General features: G+C 47.4%; 1 protein-coding gene across 2 annotated transcripts in view; it reads right to left on the bottom strand.

The window, feature by feature from the left end:
- The window catches only part of LOC135111565 (homeobox protein Meis1-like), a 618,646-nt gene extending 602,465 nt beyond the window's left edge, over positions 1-16,181 (bottom strand). Inside the window, exons 1-3 of one of the 2 annotated variants that reach the window (XM_064024994.1) lie at positions 15,831-16,181; positions 15,357-15,619; positions 2,098-2,239 (exon numbers count right to left, since the gene is read on the bottom strand). In XM_064024994.1, coding sequence (XP_063881064.1) covers positions 2,098-2,239; positions 15,357-15,619; positions 15,831-15,848 — 423 coding nt within the window. In that variant the 5' untranslated portion in view covers positions 15,849-16,181. The remainder of the gene's footprint in view (positions 1-2,097; positions 2,240-15,356; positions 15,620-15,830) is intronic. The other variant, XM_064024995.1, reaches the window with a different exon arrangement.
- Positions 16,182-21,011: the final 4,830 nt, after the last annotated feature.

Genomic DNA, 21,011 nt, shown 5'->3' with positions numbered 1-21,011 from the left:
TTCCCCCGCGCTGTGGCACCACGACCACAACCTTTAACGTCACCCGCAGCAGCTGCCGGAGACCCAAACCCACAACGACGCCTGTCGACCTTATCAAGATCCCTTAGCAATGGCCACACCCACGTCAGCGACCCATAATGACGACCACAACCAGGTACACAGCCAGCCAGCCACGCTGACAGCCAAACCCAAGTAACACAGCCAGCCAGCCACACCAACCACACTCCAAGTAACACAGCCAGCCAGCCACACTGACAGCCAAACCCAAGCAACACAACCAGCCAGCCACAACAACTACACTCCAAGCAACACAGCCAACCAGCCATGCCCAGCCACATCAACCACCCTACAAACAACACAGCCAGCCTCACCGACAACCTCCCTCCAGTCTCAACTAAACGACCAATAGAAGTCACGTCTTAGGATTCCCTCCCAGCTGACCTCACCCTTCCTGGCGGCGACCTGCTTTGACCCCAGGCCCCACCCACGCTGACCTGACCTATCACCTGACCCGACACGACCCGCTTAACTCATTAACTTGGCCTCGTTTCCCGCAAAGTTCGCCTCGCCTCCAGCACGCAGCGTCACGGAGGCAGCGGCGGCGGGGAGAGCCTGGCCAGGGCGCGAACGAAAGGGAGTGAGACTATTCGTGCCTCAAATTGGATTAATCCCCGGCTTGGTGTATCGGTTGTCACCCAGCGGGGAGGAGCGGAGGGTGAGGGAGAGGACACACACACACACACACACACACACACCTTGTAGTGAGGTCGGTCGCCAACACTCAAGTTCTCATCGCCGTTACCTCCGGCCGGAAACGACACTCACAGCCACCGCCTCCTTCCTCTCCTCCCTCCCCGACGCCGCGAGGGAGGAGGAAGGAGAGAGGGAGGAAGGGAGCAACAACAGAGGCATAATCTAGGGAGAGTAATAGCACCCCCACTGCCCGCCACGCTCCGTCGCCGTCGACACAAAAATAACTATTCACCTACCGTACGCCGACACACACACACACACACACACATACACACACACACACACACACATACATACACACACATAAAGGAAAATAAATAGACCCTCCCGTCGCTGCAGTCACACACCAGTAACGGAGCAAAACACCCAGATTCTCTCCTTCTCCTTCAGTGGAAATGTTATACGAGGAATCATCGCGTTTAAGGTTTCCCGCAGCCAGACCGAGCACACCGCCAGCCACTTGAACCACTTGAGCACTCACGAAGCGGCCTCACCGACTCACGAACCCACGGGACGCAAGCCACTCTAATTAAACTGATACCCGAATGCACAAAACACACCGCAAAGACTTCCTTACATTGGGTGTTTTGTAACCCTTAATTATCCCTCAACACTGATCTCGTGAAGTTTGGTGTAGGCGGAGCACCAAAGTCTTGCCCGTACCTCCCCCCTTCCCTCCCTCCCCCCATACACATGCCAACAAATCGTTCGCTTAAGAGTAAAACTAATCCGGTTATCGGGGTACTTATCCGTCCGGTATTATCCATTGGGCAGACCGGCCGTTGTTGTTGTTGTTGTTATTGTGGTGCTGTTCTTGGCCGTGGTGGTGGTGATGGTGGTGGTGTTGTCCTGCGGTGGCGGCGGCGGCTGCGGCTTCTGAAGGAGGCGGGCGGATGGAGGTTCTTTTCCTTGGGTGGAAGTGTTCACGCCGCCACTGTGAGCACCGCCGCCGCCGCTGCCGCCGCCGCCGCAACTCACTCCGCCGCCACTACTATCACTGACAATCTCCATCACACTCTCCAGGATTCCATATCTCATTTTTATTTCCTTCACTGAACACCACACGGGCCTCACGCAGCCTTCTCTTTTCCGCGGCTGCCCATCATTCATTTGCCACTCCACTTGACATCATTGGTGGATAGACTATTTCCTCCTTTCCGATCATCCACACGTTCGCTCCTTTTTTCCGTCAGGAGGCGAACGAGACACTCTTACTCCGCCGCTAGACCTACAACGCGAGCAAGGTGACGGGCCACGCCTCGAGGAACCTCACTCACGCCCCCGCCGTCGCCCTTGGGCACGGCGCGGCGCGGGGGACACTCCTGACGGGGGACACTGACGCACCTGTTTGGAAAAGACGGCGATGTCCTCGTTGAAGGATTCGGAGGAGCAGACGTCCCCACCAGCCACACCGGGCTCCCGCGGCGTACATGTGGCGAGCTCACACTTCTCGAAGATCAGCGCCAGCAGGGGGAACAGCGGGTGCCTGCCGGAGGGAACACAGCATGAGGACAACAGCACACTCAGGGGGTAAGTAACACCAATGTAACACAGCAATACCATATAATACAGCAAGCAGAATATAGCACATGTGGTCTAGAACTGACACACATGAAGGAGAAGGAGAGGAACAGAAATCACAGATGGTTGTTAGTCGCGCGGAATGTAGGAATGGTGAAACACGAGCACGGGTTAGGTAAGTGTCGAGCGGCGTGGAGGTGGACGTCAATTTAGAGGCAGAGCGGAATAGAGGGAATGAATGGCGATGCTAAGGAGACCCAGAGATGCCCGTGCCGCGCCCTCTCATGTCCTACAATGTATCATTTACTCCTTAACAGCCGCCACACCACCCAAGCGGAAGGACACAGCCAGGAACCCGCCAGCCACAGCATCGCCGCCCTCGGAACACCGCCATCGCAGCAGATTTCCCTGGTGCAGCCTCCTCCTCCTCCTCCTCCTCTTCTCCCCACCTCCCCCCGTATCACTTCGTCGAGGTAATCCAATCTCTTAATCGGCAGTCAAGGGTTTCCAAGGTTTCACGCCCATCTAAGGTCTCTTTAACATCAATCTCTGCTGCTTCCCTCCACTCTCCTTCCTTCCCTCCCTCTTCCTCCTCCTGCATGGCCCGCGCCCAGCCATCTTCCCTCGCAAAAGGTAAAGGAGAGGAGAATACTCACATTTTAGCCCCAAAATCACCGATAATCGCCTTTAGCTTCCAAATTTATTCCTAATTCTTCGCCTGCTTGGGGAAGTTTGCAGGCATCATCATCACATGCACCTTCCGCGACCTTACCTGCATCGCCTCACTTTCACCTGTCCAACCCTCCCCCCTGGAACCGAAACGCGCCCTTACTTCTCCCCCCGTTCGGCTTTAATCTCCCATTCCTCCTCATTCCCCAGACTGCCTAATGACCCAGCGCCTCCCCGGCTGGTGGGGAGGGAGCAGGACGGGGAGCAGGACGGGGACATGGCGTCTTCTTCCCCGGCGATGATCATAATTGCGGCTGCTGCCTCTTAATAACACCCGAGCCTCGAGGTGGGTCACGTCAACTCCACACACACGCCAGGCGAACCCACGAGGAGAAGGAGGAATGGAGAGGAGAGAGGAGAACGAGGAAGAGGAGCAGGAGTGAGAAGGATGAGAAGTGGAGAGGAGGAGAGGTGAACACTTTCAACAGATGATGATAAACTTGGAGAAGAAACGGGACAGCAAAACGCAAATCTGATAAAGATGAATGGAGAATATGAAGCGCAAAAAAAGAATAAAAATGAGGGAAAGAAAAAAAAATATGATTAGACGACGCAACACAATGCAACAACACAAACTAACTCACTCACGCTTTTACCTCAACATGAAACACACGGAGAGAGAGAGAGAAAGAGAGAGAGAGAGAGAGAGAGAGAGAGAGAGAGAGAGAGAGAGAGAGAGAGAGAGAGAGAGAGAGAGAGAGAGAGAAACTAAGATATAATAAAAATACAAAAAAAAAAAAAAGAAACATCAAAACAAAAACAGCCAACACACAATACCACAAAAAAAAAATACAGAAAAAAAAAAGAGAAAGAAAAAAAAACTTGCTAACGAAGAAGAGAAAGAAAAGTCGGACACATCGCCGGACCTTCCCCACCCGCGCACCTCAAGCCTAACCTAACGTCGGGGGTTGGTCGGGTCTCGGTCCTTGGTCCGGGAGACGCGGGCGAACTCACGACCTGTCATGACGGAGCGACGCGAAGGCAAAAAACCGCCGGTGACACGCCAAGGACTCCGCCGAGGATACCGTAGGAGGCGGGGAAGGAGAGGAGAAGAGGGAGGGAGTAGGAGACGAAAAGGAAGAGCAGCATAAAAACAAAGAGGAAGAGGAAAGAATGGCAGATGAGGAAGGATAAAATGAAGACTGAGGAAGAGGAGGAGGTAGAGGAAGAAGGGAGCAGAGGACGATGAAGAAGGGTAACATGAAGACAGAGGAAAAGAAGGAAGGAGAAAAAAGAGGAGAAGGAATGAGAGGCAGAATAAGAAAGGATAACATGATAAAGACCAAAGAGGAAAAGGAAGAGAAGGAAAAAAAAGCTGATAAATGAGAACACAAGAAAAGAACAAGTAAGAAGAGAAGGAAAAGAAGGCGGATAATAAGAGTAACGAAAAAAAAGAAAACAAGGAAGAAGAGGAAGATACAGAACACAAAGAACAACAATACGAAGAGGAAGAACAACACAACTCGACTCAAGACTACAAAGAACAAGGCAACGATTGGAGGAAAAGAGCGAGCAAGAGAGAGAGTGAGAGAGAGAGAGGAAGTAGGAACAAGAGAAGCAAGTGAGGAGAGTAAAATCATTCGGGAAGAGCGAAGGGCAAACACAGTCTTGTAGCTCAGATTGGTGACGTCACAACACCAGCGTCCGTCACACCTATTATGAGAGTCAACAGATCGAGAGTGAGTCGAGCTGTGAGAACTTACATACAGAGCACAGACCGCATCCTCTCTCTCTCTCTCTCTCTCTCTCAGGCTAATGGACGGCAAGATGGACACGAGAGAGGCGATCAGGGCCAAGGAAGGAACAATAAACTCAGGCACACCTCTCAAAACACCTCACTCTGATGCTCTATTGCTTCATAACCTCGTCCCTCTTCACCACAACTCACCACAGTCACTAGCCACTTCTGAGAACACCAAACAACACTTACGATCCATACAACAACTATAAATACATGCACTTAATACACTAAAGAACCTTCCACTGCTTCCTACAGCCACGAATCAGCGTTGGGTTATACTGTACTCCCAAAAACCTAACCTGACCCAAGCTGCCTAGCGTCGCCGCGTCCACATGACAACTGTAAACAAGGAGGACGAATGAGGCGCTTTTTCAACTTGCTTTCTCACTGCAGCTTCAGGTGGCGGTGGTGCCGAGATGGAGCAAAGCTGAGGGATGATAGATGAGAATGGGGAAGGGATGGAGGGACACAGGGGCGGAGGGAAGGAAGGAAAGGGAGGGAAGGGAGGGAGGGATAGAGGAGTGGCGGTAGATGAAGGGGGAGAAAGGTGTTGTTCAATGGCTTTTGTATTGTAGGGTGGGCGCAGAGAGAGAGAGAGAGAGAGAGAGAGAGAGAGAGAGAGAGAGAGAGAGAGAGAGAGAGAGAGAGAGAGAGAGAGAGAGAGAGAGAGAGAGACTTAACGGTTTCAAATATTACAGAAGCGATCTAAAAAAAAAAAAAAGTAGATTCCAGCAGTATAGAAAAGACAGAATCCAGTAATCGATACGGAGAACCAAAGGGCAAGACGCGGAAAAATAATGAAGGTCGGGAAGGAAACACGAAACGCGACGCGACTCAGACACGACAACACGAAACTAACAAACAAACAAAAGGTAAAAATAAATAACAATATCCGCATTAAATCAGAAACGAGAAAATTAAATGGAATAAAAAAAAAATAAATGAAACTGTTAGGCGCATGAACGTGAGTGAAAGAGACACGAACTAATAATAATAATAATAATAATAATAATAATAATAATAATAATGAAAAACAGACAGACAACTAAATAAAGAGAAAATTTGACACTGAAATAGAAAATGAATAGAGGAAAAAGTAATAATAATGAACAAATAAACATAGATAAATAAATAAAAAGAGAAAGTGATACTGAAATAAGAAATGGGGAAAAAAATGAAAAACTAAAGTAAAAGACGAATGAAAATGGAATAATGAGTACAGAGAGAGAGAGAGAGAGAGAGAGGACACAGGAGCACAACAAAAACCACGCGGGAGGAACTGCTGCTCTGCGCCTCTGCTAAGTGCTCTGCTTTTTAAGTCATTAGCATCGTTTTTATATTGTTTTGCCGCGCTCAAGTGAGGTTACCCGTGTCCCCTCTCTCTCTCTCTCTCTCTCTCTCTCTCTCTCTCTCTCTCTCTCTCTCTCGTACTAATTCCTCCTCTTCCTCCTCCCTTCGTTGACTGAAAGTAATATTTCTCTTTTACCTCCTCATATAAATCTCTCTCTCTCTCTCTCTCTCTCTCTCTCTCTCTCTCTCTCTCTCTCTACTGTCTTTCCTTTCCTCGTACAAATCAGTATCCCTTGCCACACACACACACACACACACACACACACACGAAGTATCAGTACAAACGCACATCACATTTCATTACAAACTTCAACTTGCGCCATCACTCTCTCACTCTCTCCCTCAGATCACCAGACTCTCGCCATCCCGGATCAGACCATCTTTAAGAACCCCCTCCCTCGCCTGTCCCTCCTTGCTGGGGTTCTCTCCGTCTGCTGGTGAAGGTCAGAGCGACGTGAGGAGCCCCCTGACACGTATGGCTGGGTGTCAAGTAAAGAGACTCATGCATTAAGAGGTTCCCTGACTCGCTAAATGAAGGATGCAGAAAAAAATAAAAAGAGGAAAGAGAAAGACAGAGGGAAAAAAATGAGTTGTACGGATATTAATTAAGTGGTTTTAGTTTTTATTTTGGTTTGTTATATTGTAAGTTACTAGGAGAGTTACTTCAAGGTAAGGTTAAGGAATTGGGGATCTTGCTTGCCGCCTCGCCAAATGAAGGATGTTGATAACGAAGAAGGGTGGAAATAGTTATATGAAAGTTTATTAAGTAGTTTTCATTTGTTTGTTATAGATTTTTTATGATGGGAAGCTTTTTTTATTTTTTTTTAAAGGAAAGGAATAGAAATAACGTGAAGTTAGAATGAAAGGTGAGTTTTTTTCATGTTATATGGAAAATGTTTTTGTGTTACTTTCCTTATAATTTACACACGTCTGTTTTTCGAGGTGGTATTGTTTTTTCTTCACCTTTCCTGCATTTCCCTGTACTACATTTATTTCTATTTATTTTTCATTATATATAAATTATGATGAGTGTGGTGGTGACTGTGGTGACGGTCATATACATAATCTCTTAATCGCCTTCCTACTTTATTACTTTCATCTTTACATGTTTTCCTGATTAACCTCAACTTTACCAGTCACGCATCTGCTACACCACCGCTAACTTCTTTCCCTATCAACGGTACACTAATAACCACGTGAGTACGCTTCCCCAATACATTTTTCTTCAACATTATAATAATATTCTTCCCTTCACACCTTTATCAAACCCTGCCTCTCACTCACTATTATTACACCATCCTGCATTTCATTGTACCATTTATTTCCTGTGTCTCTATCTTCCTCTTCCTTTTTTTTTCTCTCTTTCTTCCCCTGTTCTTTTCTCGTCACCATCGTTGTCTTAAACAAATACTACACCTTTCTATTTTTTTTCACCTTTTTCTCGTTCTCTCAATTATATTAAGTAAGAATTCTTCAATAACTTATGGTCTCTATGTGCGAGAAGGGAAGGGAAAGAGAGGGACAAGATAGATGGGAGGGAAGGGAGGGAAGATAGGAGGGAAAGGAGGAAAGGGAGATAGGAGGGAGAGAGGGAGGGAAAGGGGAGATAGAATGGGGAGGGTAGATAGCAAGGGTGATTGAAAATTTTAGGGAAGGCAGGTAGGAGAGAGAGAGAGAGAGAGAGAGAGAGAGAGAGAGAGAGAGAGAGAGAGAGAGAGAGAGAGAGAGAGAGAGACTGTATGCAAAAGATACTGAAACGAAACAAAATATTTTACAATAGACAGATAAATGAGAACGACAGAATAATGTAAATGAACAAAGAAGACGTGGAATGATAAACTGAGCGGAGAAAATAAAACAAGAAAACAATGAACACACACGGGAAAGTAAATGCGAGAAGCAAATTTTAGTTTCAATCAAGACACGGGAACACAACTTACAACACTACCACCACCACCACCATCACAACAAAAACAAAGGGAAGTATATAAACAATAAACTATCCTGGAATCACTAACTCTTATTTCACATCGCTGAATAAATCTACAAGTACTTATTACAACATTCTCCATCTACTAGTAACACCTATAGCTCAAACACAATTCTACCACTATAACCTGAGAATATCAACCGTTTTTTTTTAGAGCAATGACCCTTTAACCTGAGATACAGTACCGCTAAGGAGAAATACGCTACCGCTAAATAGCTACCTGCTAATCTACTAAGAAACCATCGCTAGTTTTAGGACATCAATGCTAGTATCTATTACAACTGAGCCACCGAGGAGGGATTCAGTGCCGCTAAATAGTAATATAACTGCAAATTCATAGAGCTACCACTATTTTGACATATTAGTGCTAGCCACAACTGCAATCTAACTAACCTACTCTTATATTTGCTAGAGATATAAAAACTAGGTTCACTATTTATATAGCAATAACTCGTGAACACTTTACTACCAATAAGAAATCGTTCACCAGTTGCTAGTATTTTAAGACTCAGCCTGACAGTAATACACTCACGCTAGCATCGTATCACAACAGCGTTCACCATGTAAGACATCACGGCTAACTAGGTAACTAATAACAGCTTCCCGCCAACCACGACTAGCAATTAACAATATTTTCCTACTCATCACAACATGATCTGCAATAACATCACGACCCACACAGTACATACGGAACAGAGAATAAAGACACACATAACAGGAACACAAAAAAACAAAAGTGGATAAGGAACAGAGAACTCCAATGACATATACGAAACAGGAAACTAAAAATATACATACAGAAATAAAACGAACATAAGGAACAGGAAATAAAGTAAAAATAAGTGACACATAAGGAACGAGAAACCCAGATACACATACGGAACATCAAACTGAAGGCAAGAAATCAATAATAAAACCAAGAAATAAATACGGAACATAAAACCAAGAGGCACATGAAAAATAGATAAACAAACATAAGAAACAAAAATAAAAAAAAACAAGAGAAACAACAACAACCCAGAAACACCTTTAGAACAGAAGCCAACACACACACACACACACACACGCACACACACACACACACACAGAGTCAGAAATCTTATAAATCATAAATCAACAACATCACGAAAAAAAAAAGAAAAAAAGAAAAAAAAAGAAGGAAGGTCGCCTCCTCATAATTCAAAAGTGCTTAAGAGTAGCTGCGCATGGGAATCACAGAAGCGGGGTAGAGGCGGCGGAAGGAGGCGCAGTGGGAGGTATAATCATCAGCGTCAAGGAAACACCTGACGAGGGTGGTGACGGAGGTGAACGAGACTGTAAGACGTAACACAGACAGAGCGGAACTTTATTAATGGCCAGGAATATTACACTAGTGCCTGCCAACTTTCCTTCCCCCACGGCAGCAGGAACACCGCCAGTAGCACCAGTGGCAGTAACAGTAGCAGCAGTTGTGGAAGAGTAATAGTAATCGTAAGCTTCATAAAAATAAAACACACTAAACCATCCTTGCACTTGCTGGTCGTAAAGCTCCGAACTTAAACAAACCAGGATATGATTGACTCCGTTCCGCATCCTGAAGGAGATAATGTGTATCACTCCATATTCCTTTCCCTCCTCCTTTCCTTCCTCACTCGGTAATGTATATTAATCTGTATTCATATTTCTCCTTATTCCCTTCCGCGCTCCGCAGTCATGAGAGTATAACAAGAAAGAAGGCATCGCCTGAGCCTCTCTTCACCTCCTCCCCCTTCTTCAGGAGCGTGGCGACTTCAGAAGACTCCCGCAGACCTTCCGCTCTCCCTCCCGTAAAGCAACAAGATTTAAGGCAACTATCACCACAACGTAAATTACGGACGCCACACATATACGCATAAACACACACACACACACACACACACGCCACCTAAAATATTTACACAGAGGTCCCGCAGCGCTAATCCAAGAGCCTCCCGGAATCTATGGTTTTAACACGCCGGGGATTGCACTTGAGCATTCATTTATCACGGTCTATAAATAAGCTGGAATGACCCACCACCACCTCCTCCGCCGCCGCCGCAGCCACCATCACCACCACCACCACCTCGGCGGCCGCGACAACTCCACCGCCACCGCCGCCGCCAGGCCCTCCAGCCCTCTTGACCCGCAGAATAATTAGCACAATACACAGTAGGAGGAGAGGTTTTGGCGACCTGTTACCCACGATGAGATACTTTCATGCACGCAGGATATATACGAACCGAGTACAAAAACAAAATATTTATGCCCGCACAAATTTTACGTCCACCCCCCTGCCCTTACTCCTCCTCCCATCACCACCCCTCCTTACTCTCTCACACTCTCTCCTCCCCCTTAAAGAGCAGCAGTGAGGGTCGCGGCAACACAGACATCACTACACTCCAAAACACTTCTACACCAGAGTATTTTACAGTTGCTCCCTACGCCCTATACCTGAGCTGCTTCTCCCCCTACACGCCCCCTACTCCAGCTGTTACCACTTCTCCCCGTGCTGTCGTTCCCCGTACCGCCTCGCACCCGCCGCCTCCTGTGACAATAATATATTTATGGACCGCACTCCGTCGAGACAATCTTAACAGCACTGTTTTCCGGATGCATTTTGCCTCCACCATTCTGTGACTCGAGTAGTTAGAGAACTGCGGCCTCCTCCTCCTCCTCCTCCTGAACTTCCACCTTCTCTTCTTCCTCCTCCACCCAAAATCCTGTTCCTAAAATAAGAAGACTTGGCTGGAATCGAACCCTCGTTTCCCAGTGATTTCAAGAATTAATGAAGGATAATTTTCCCCTTCACGAAACTATGTATAATAAAAGTTTTCTTGTAAAGCCGATGACTTTGACATGGCCCAGAGTGTGTGTGTGTGTGTGTGTGTGTACCAGCATCGGCGGTGGATATAATACTACATCTTTGAACGGCGAAATCGGGCGGGCATAACGACAAATCCCGTTCTGCCGCCCACACTTAACACAACACGCCCACACCACCATGTCCACCCCGCCACAACACGCACACGCCCCCACACGCTCTAAGAAGTTAGATGGAAATATTTGAGCCAACATTTTGTGCGGTGGAGGCGGCGGTGACGGCGGGAGGTGGAATTGGCGGCGGCGGCGGCGGCGGCCAGGTAGAGAGGGGCGGCGGGAAGCGCGGGTGGTCGTGAGCGAGTGCTGGCGGCGCCGAGCCCGCCATTGTCCACACCACCGCAAAAGACCAACTTCGCCGCCGACAAAGAGGACAAACATGCAGGCGCAGGATGGCGTGGTGACTCCTGCGCCCTACAACACGCCACTTAACGTACACACACACACACACACACACACACACAAGGCTTTCCCGCTAAACGCTGCGTACAAAAAAACATATTATTAGAGAACTAGTAAACATATTTTTAGCCGTTATGAAATATTACCGCCACTTGAAGATTGTCAATAAGCATTTTGTTCAGATCGCTTGGCATTCCCGGAACAAACGAATAAATAACACATTTTCTTCGCTATAAATAACAGGAAGTAAAATACGCCGAGTGGAGTTAGGAAAACGTATGAAGAGCCATAAACACACACTGATACCGCGAGAATCACACCGCAACACTAACTATTTATCATTAAAAATATTGTAAAAAATCTTCCAGCATTATGTGGAGACTCGTGTGTGGCTTTTTGAACGCAGCAAAATACCGTCATTACCTCGGCGAGGAGCAGCGAATTAACACTCGCACACTTACACGCTTTCAAAGGCAAAAAGATGAAACAACATCACCAAACACAAACAGAAATATAAAACCATATTTACAAGTAAAAGAGAGAGAGAGAGAGAGAGAGAGAGAGAGAGAGAGAGAGAGAGAGAGAGAGAGAGAGAGAGAGAGAGAGAGAGAGAGAGAGAGGACCACAATTTAGTTATTCACGACAGTTTCGAACGCCACGAAGAGATCCTCCCTTTTAAGATAAGCAAATTGACAAATAAATAAAAAGAAAACACATATAAATTACACGAACGGGTTTACAATGACAGTCATCACCGAACGCCGCCTCGCCAGTCTGCGCCGCTAATCCCCGGGTTACTGCAATCGCCAGTAATCTTATTATCTGCACTAGGACGCCCTACAAGGGACTGCGGCGGGACCTCCTCTAATCCCTCCAGCCTGATTTACTGGTCGCCGGTCAATCCTAATCCTCTGGTGCCGATTACAGGAGCCACGAATCAAAAAACCTACGGAATATCTACTCGACAAAAACAGTGACGATCTCCAGTTGATCCTCCGCAAGCCGGTAATACTCTGCGTTAACAGCGTGTGTGTGTGGCGGGGAGGCGAGACCTGATGGCTTCGTCAGGCTCTGCTCGTGGTGGTGGTCATCTCGCCGCAAGATCACTAACTCAGGTCCTCCGAAAAGGCCTGAGCGAGGGTTTTCAGGGTTAAAACACGATTCCTCCGCACGTATTCTAAGCGATAACAGAGATATCAGGACCTTGCTACGATACCTCCACGCTTCCTGATAACACGGCCAAAAGACCTTATACTCGTACAGCTCCTCCTTTTATTTCTTCTCGCATCCTTTCCTCCTCTTGCTCCTCTCCGCGTTACCCGAGACTCTATTATTTTTCTCACATTATTACCAGGAAGAATAACTCGTGTTGCCAGTCACGGCGATGCGCTACCGCTAGCCACACTAACCTCCACCGCCACTCAACTCAACACAGTTACGTACACCAAAATGACAAGAAATATAATAAGTTCACTAGCCACGGATCAGTCACCGTTAAGAGATAAGCACAACGACACACAGAGCGCGACTTCACAGCACCACGGAACACCGGGAAAGAGAGAAGGGAGGAAAAAATGTACAACGGAAATGTGTGCATTTTACGAACTTGTACATGGAGGTTCGAGCGCGGATATCACAGGAAAATAACACAATCAGCTTGAGTCTTTCCCTCCTTCCCTCCCTCCCTTCCCTTTCTTCCTTCCTTCCTTCCGCTATGAAATTCAACTGTTAACTGGAGCTTAGAGGGAGCGAGTGAGAGGAGTGTTACAGGAGTAGAGAGTTTTATGGGGGCTGTGAGACTGTACATTTTGGTGAGAGAGAGAGAGAGAGAGAGAGAGAGAGAGAGAGAGAGAGAGAATGTAAATGCTGAAGTTGCAAATTGTGAAAGTGTGATTTAAGATTAAACACACACACACACGTACAGCTACTTATCACGGATTTCAGCCATGACTTGCAAAACACATATGTACGCATAAATACATATAAATACATATTTCGCCTGTAGATAATCACGTATTCCCGAGCTAAGAGGATTACTCAAAATACCCGGTAATTGTGACATGCTCAGTAAGTCAATGAATAAGAGTCAGTCATATTTCAATTTCGTGCATTCCTTGGCGCTTCTCCTTCGTCTCCTCCTTCGTCTTCGTCCTTTCTTTCCCCCGTAATTAAGCCGTTCCCAGAAGAGAGGTTCAAGAATCTTTTGAATCTATTGTTGGGTGCATTCACTTTCCTCGCTCCTCGTTCGTCTTTTGTTTATTCCCCTGCTTTATCACTCCCCGGCGTTCACTGGGATTTATTTATTCAAGAAGCCCTTTCGCTTAATCCGCAAATTTACACCCTGGCTGTGTCTCCCATCACCATCACTCCGATAGAACAATAGAAATAAAAACCTTGTGATATTCTTCATGACAGTTATTCTAAAAATGATTATTATAATAAGTCTCCGGCATCGCGACAAGTGATGGTTACGGTAGATATAAACACACTAACTGCCGGGTGCTGGTGGCGTGGGTGAGGCGCACCACCACTCTCACTATTATTGTCATTTGCGCGGAAAAACACTTCACCCACGAGGATGTGTTCTCCCTCCCTCACACGCTTCCTGACATCACACACTCATACACATGTACACACACACACACACACACACACACACACACATACAAACACACACACACACACACACACACACTCCATCACAATTAACAAGAATTCCTACTAAGTGCTGTACTTCCCTAAAATATTTTACTTGCACATTTTAAAATTCATGGTCATCACTACACCGCACAGCCTCCAACCATAACACCGCCACCACCATCACAACCACCACCACATCTTTTGTCCTCAAAAAACACAGCGAGGCATAAATATTTTAAAACCACCGTGAGGCAGCGGAGTTTTGCGGCACTACCACAAGTCAATGCAAACGTGTTTATAAACATAGAAATAAACCCACATTATTTTTATTTCACTCAGGTTTACAGAAACACAATTATGGTCATGAACGCACCAATAAAACTTAAGATTCCCTCGTAATTACATAAAGTTCGTGTGCTGCAGTATCTTACTTATTAATACACCCTTACAAAAAGTTTCCCTCCCTCTAACACTGCACTCCAATATTCGCCGAGAGTCGCTCCGTGTTCGCCACTCCGCACATTTCATAAACTTCCACAAAATACAAAGTTGTTAAGTGGCTGTGGTGGTGGTTCCCCTCCTCCCTCTTCCTTCCTCTCTCTCCTCACTCCCCCGAGGCCTTCACGTGCTGGAGAGGTCGCCGTGTAAGGGTCTCCTCTCAAGCCGCCACGAGTGACACTAGATATTAATGTAAATATTTTGTGTGGCGGTCGAGCGTTGGGAGGCAGACTGGGACTGGCCGGCGGGGCTCGCTCGGCATTTAGGGCCAGGCGAGGCTTGTGTTAAAAAAGAGACACTCTTATAAATGACGTTGATTTTCACTGATTCCTTATTATTGTTATCATTATCCGAGTTTAGTTTATGGTGTGGCGCTGCGAACAAGACGGGAAAAATAGTGACACGTTCCATAAATTCATAAATTCCTTCTTTGGCTGCCTCCGCCCGGGGTAGTGGCGGGCCGGGCGCGGCTCGTGGATAGGAGGTATTTGTTTTATTGTCACAGGTTTTGTTTGTAACATATCCGTGCGTGAAGACTTGGCGTCTGACTTCCTCATTGCGGAGAGACAGTTTCTTCGGGCGTGCGGGCGTGGGACAGCACCTGTGAGGGCGGCTGCGGGTTGGCGGGCGGCGGAGCAGGTGACGGGCAGCGGAGAGCGGCGCCGCCAGCCGCCGCACGGGTTACCTGCTCACCGCCGCCCACAAACCAGCTTGCCTCACCCGCAAGAGCTCCCCGTCGCCCAGCACACGGTCTGGGCGTGGAAGGCGGCCGAGAGTGAGAGGCGGGTGAATAATGAAGGAGAGCGGGAGAAAGTGAGGCAACAAACAGGTTTGACCACAGCTGGCCGGGCTACTTACCCGTATATGAGGTCTTTGTCGCGTTTGTGCACGTCGGGAACGGAGCCCATCACGTGGTTCGCCGCCACATGGTTTGGGGCTTGTGTATGGGCGTACATGGCTGCATTGTGGGCGGCCCCGCCCACGTGGTTCATGTGGTTTATGAGAGACGGCTGCAGGGCCGCCGCCGCCGCCGCGCTGCGGTGAGGGTCGCTGTACATGTTGGCTACGGTCTCCATGTTCGTGCCGCCGCCGCCGCCGTAGTGCCCCAGCGCGTCGTCGTACTGCGGGAGAACCTCGTTACACACCTGACTACAACACTCCACACACACGCATTTTTCTCATGATCACTTTTTATCACAATGAAACACTGGGTGGTTGCGGGCGGAGAGGCCGCCTGGCTGACCGACTGGACGCTCCTACACACACTGGCCGCCGCCGCCCACAGACCGACTAGTGGCCTCAGCAGGAGGAGGGCGGCGGGGCACAACTTACCCTGGCAGGCTGAGCCATGTCACCCAAGAGTACTGTGCTTGCTTCACTCGGTACACCACCACAATGTCGCGCCGCAAGAGTCACTACACGCCCACCCGCGCACCGCACTGCACCGTCTAGCACCGCGCCGTACCTGCACCGCGCGTCAACACGTCAATCGACATGAGGCGACTGAGAGCGGAGCGGCGTGCGTGTCCGCCTGTCACTGGACCCCAACTGCTGTCAATCACGCCGGCCGCCGCCACAAATGAATGAGCTGTCACGAGCACCGCCCCTGGGCACTGCGCACCGCCGGCCGGGGAGGAGCCACGCACGGCGCCTCAGCCTCACTCCGCCCACCAGCCAATCACGCTCCGCCCAAGACCCGCCCACTTTCCTGAGACTCCGCCTTCTGCATTCCGGGCTTACATGTGAGTTGCTCTTGACAAACCCAAATATAGATCTGAAACTCTTTTTTGCGACCGAATTATTATGTATATTTTCGCTATATAAATTGTGCATTATAAACCATGAGCGGCGTGTGTCGGCAGGTGGCCCGGGACAGGCAAGGGCGGGACGCAGCCTCCACCACAAGCCGGGCGGTGCTGCAACGCTGAGCCCGGGTGCTGAGCGGCGAGCGAGCCAGGCTAAGCACAGTGGCCAGTGGGACGACTCCTGCGGCCGGGAGCGAGGTGACCACTGTCTCACTGCCTCCTGCTCCACTGACGTGTCACTCCAGCCACTGGCACTCGCCCTTGAGTCCAGCACACAGGATAACCCCGCCCTGGCACAATGCTGGAGCACGCCCACGCTGGTGACCTCACGCCACACCCACACTGAGGATGAGCGAGGACTGCCCCCTCACCCGCCGCTCCGCCACAACCGCCTCTGTCGTCACCGCCACCAACAACAAACACAAACCCCGCCCACCGTCGCCGTCGTCGCCGCCGCCACCGCCGCCGCCACAAACAGCAACATCCACCACAACACTTGCTCACGCCCCGTCTGCGAGCTTCCCACACCGCGGCGATCATGCAGTCCCCGCCCACACTTTGTAATGCAGTTTTTCCCCATCAAGGCCCACAAGACTGCCCGAAATAGGAGGACTCGCAGACCTCACCCGTGTATCAAGGGACATCTCGACCTCGACCTCACAAAAACAATAACAAACTCGACGCCGCGTCTGCACCTCCTCTTTCCCTCCTCTGGTCCTCCTCCTCCTCCTCCTCCTCCTCCTTCTTCTCCTCCGTCAGGCAAGGAAGAAACTTGTCTGGAAATTGCAGCCAGTGATAGAACTTTTTTTTTTACCGTATCTTTTTCCATTATAAACATCAGTCTTCCATTTGTGAGAAAGTTTCACAGCTCTTGGTCGAGGTGGTAGTGGTGGTGGTGGTGGTGGTGGTGGAAACACGGCCAGTATTCATTTCCCTGACATCGTCCTCGACAAAGTACCGCGAGGCCACGTGTTAAACGGTGAGCAAAATGACAACGGCAGGTGTGCGGAGAGGGAGCAAGGGCGGCAGATTAAGAACAGGACAATAAAGAGTAGTATCTAGTAGTACTTTAAGAGGAGGCGCCTCGTTGCTGTATCGATCGCCCCTGACTGTCCTCCTCCTCCTTATCTCCTCTTTTCCGCCGTGGTGGTTCAGGCTCTCCAGGGATCGACATTTTGTTATTTTCAACGCCGCCTACGTTTCCTGCGTGAGGTGTGCTGCTACTTCCCTTAGTCTGACACATCCTGGCACTCCTCGTCCTCCTCTTCTTCCTCCTCCTCTTCCTCGTCCTCGTCCTCCTCCTCTTCCTCCTCCTCCTCGTCCTCGTCCTCCTCCTCGAGGTGATTATTTATTGATTACAAACGTTCTAGTCTCCCGCCGATCAGCTGCATACTCTCTCTCTCTCTCTCTCTCTCTCTCTCTCTCTCTCTCTCTCTCTCTCTCTCTCTCTCTCTTGGTAAGCCTTTCTTGCCTCCACTTCTTGTCTTACATAATTTATACCTCACTTCCCATTTGCCTCCTTTTCTCCCTCAGTTATTTTTCGTCCTTATTCTTCTTCTAACTCGCTTCCTTTTCTTCCTGTTTTCGTGACGACGGCTGAGTTATGAGTAACTTTACTCCTCATGGTTTTCACTCCGTTTCTTAGTTACAATAATCCACTTCATTTTACTCCAACGACTGATCCTTGCCGAGTTCTTTAATTGTCTTCATGGGATTTTACGAGCAGTTTTTAAGACAGAAATCTCTGCATGTTGTCAAAATGCCTCGTGATAGTTTTGTTCTTTTGTTAAAGGGATTTGTATTTTTCTTTTTTGTTCTTTGTAGTTCTATTTTATTATCTTTTCAACATTGGTAGTGCATGAGTAATACTGATTTAACTTTTCCTGAATATTTTTTTCGTGAGTTTTCTTTGTTTTGTCAATTTCCTATTACAACTGAAGGAATGGTTAATACCAAAACACTTTTTATTACAGTTTTCCTACCGTCCCGCTAGTAAATACATTTTCATATCTATATTCTGAATATTTCACCGACCTACAACTACTTCCGATCCTCAGTTACCAAGAAACATTCAGCTCTTCACCTCGCATTCACTTACTTTTACTTTTATTTTTCACATTATCGCCATCAGAAAATATTCAATAATCTCTTGGGCGTGTTCTGCTTCCTTTCTGCTTCCCAACACTTACGTAACGCAGCAGCACCAAGCCGTAACTTTCCTCGCCGCCTCCCCGCCGCTGCTCCTCCATCCACTGCTCAAGCCAGCCGTGTTATTCACCCCGATAGTTATTAGTATTTATCTTATTGTTACTCAGACCGCCCGTAGAGTTTGTGGCTTCGCTCAGTACCGGCGCGCGACTTCTTCCTTCTCGCCGCTTCATTCCCGCGTCTGCCTGGCCCTGGTATTTGACTGAGGATGGACGCATGAAAAAATCACGCAAGAAGCCGTCAGCCGAGCCGCTAAAGGTGAAGATCAGTGACTCCCGGGCGTCGTGCTTCCCCGGCAGACGAGTTACTTACTCCCTTGTGTGTCTCTCCCTCTCTCCCCCGCGCCTCGCCCTCAGCCCCTCGTCCCAGTACTCGCCCCCGAGGTCTGTCTTCACTTTCCCCTAAAAAGAACAGTCTGTGTTGCTCCGGTAAAGGATCGCAGCGCACCTCGCCTTCCCGCGCCAAAAACAGTTCGCGGAGTGTGTCTCGCGGGGGTTCGTCTCTCCGCCCTCAATTTTTTATGCTTTCCCTCATCCCTTCTCTCTCTCTCTCTCTCTCTCTCTCTCTCTCTCTCTCTCTCTCTCTCTCTCTCTCTCTCTCTCTCTCTCTCTCTCTCTCTCTTTCGCTCCCTGTGTGTGTGTGTGTGTGTGTGTGTGTGTGTGTGTGTGTGTGTGTGTGTGTGTGTGTGTGCTCAGAATGCTTTCAATGAATGAGTTTCTTGTTCTGCAATCAATATATTTCTAGTCCAGTAATTGTATAATTCAATGCTATGCTTTTTATCACTTATCGTGAATTAATTCAGTGTTTGCAGCGGCACACTTATACTTTATCACTGCTCAATGAGTGTGGGACTACGAGGAAGTGAATAGAGCGTTCAGGATATATATATATATATATATATATATATATATATATATATATATATATATATATATATATATATATATATATATATATATATATATATATATATATATATAATATACTTCCAAAATACCTGCGTCAACTTGTTTCGTGAGTGTGTTTCTGTGTGTGTGTGTGTGTGTGTGTGTGTGTGTGTGTGTGTGTGTGTGTGTGTGTGTGTGTGTGTGTGTGTGTGTGTGTGTTATGTAAGAATACATGTATAATATATGTAAGTATGTATGTGTGTATGTATCATGTATATATAGTATGTGCACATAGTCGTATAGTATGCATGTGTGTCTGCATGATTGAAGGTTTCTATTCCAAACAGCAGCGCGCCTCACCGCACCGAGGCTGCTGGATATTTCATTGCGGTGTCCCGCAACCAAGACACTCTTAAGGAGCGGCACTGTACAGCGACACTGCCCATGGTGGTGGTGGTGGTGGTGGCATTGATGATGTGATGATTATGATAAAAGTGTCGATAAACAATTATCATTATCATTATTATTATTATTACTACCACTATTATTATATTGCAATTATAATTTTCTTACTACCATTAGTATTACTATTATTATAATTAATAATAATAACAATAATAATAATGATAATAATAATATTACTATTATTATTGTTATTATATTTATTATTATTATTATTATTATTATTATTATTATTATTATTATTATTATTATTATTATTATTATTATTATTATCATTATTGTTTTTATCATTATTATCATTATTATTATTGTTATAATTATCATCACCACCATCAATAGTAATATAGTAAAATAATGTCTGAAAAAAATGTAGATACTCGTATATTACACAAAATATACGATATAAACAGTGAAAGAAAACAGTAAGCAGGGTAACTTCAGAAACCGTGGAAGGGAGAAGGTAAAGGGAAAAGGGAAACAATGACGACAACAACAAGGAAGATGATGAAGAGAAGAAGAGGAAGAAGAGGAGGAAGAAGCGGGCGTCAAGTCAAGTATAAGTAGCCACACCAGGCAGTCGGCGCCGCGGCTTGACGGAAGGGCGCTTCTCTCTCTCTCTCTCTCTCTCTCTCTCTCTCTCTCTCTCTCTCTCTCTCTCTCTCTCTCTCTCTCTCTCTCTCTCTCCTAAAATATTGTACATTTCTCTTTTCACCACCACCACCGCCACTGCTACCTTCACCACCACCACCACCACCACCACCACCACCACCACCGCTGCCGCCGCCGCCACAGGTATGGAGGTGTAATTCGTAAGCCCGGCAATGCGTCTCACTCATCCCGCGCGATTACAGGTAGAAACACTAATTAGAAGGCATCGCGTTTCGCCGCCACGATTTAAGTATTACCTGAGGTGACACCCGTTCCGTGATGGCACAGGTGCGGGGAACACTCGTGAATACCTTGGCGAGGAATGGGAGGCGAGGGTACTGAGTTAGTTATGGAAACAGGTACGTTGCTCTCAGACATTTCGGTGTTTTGGAGTGAGCATTGTTAGCATTGTCAAGTGGAAGTTGCTGGGATTTTTCAAGGCTGTTTTCGCGATTGTAGTGGTGGTAAATAGGGTTTAGTTTTAGTTATAGGGATTATTTAAG

This window comes from Scylla paramamosain, chromosome 22, assembly GCF_035594125.1.
Source record: "Scylla paramamosain isolate STU-SP2022 chromosome 22, ASM3559412v1, whole genome shotgun sequence".
NCBI lineage: Eukaryota > Metazoa > Arthropoda > Malacostraca > Decapoda > Portunidae > Scylla > Scylla paramamosain.
Note: the sequence above shows the minus strand (reverse complement) of the source record. Positions and strands in the feature narration are given on the sequence as shown.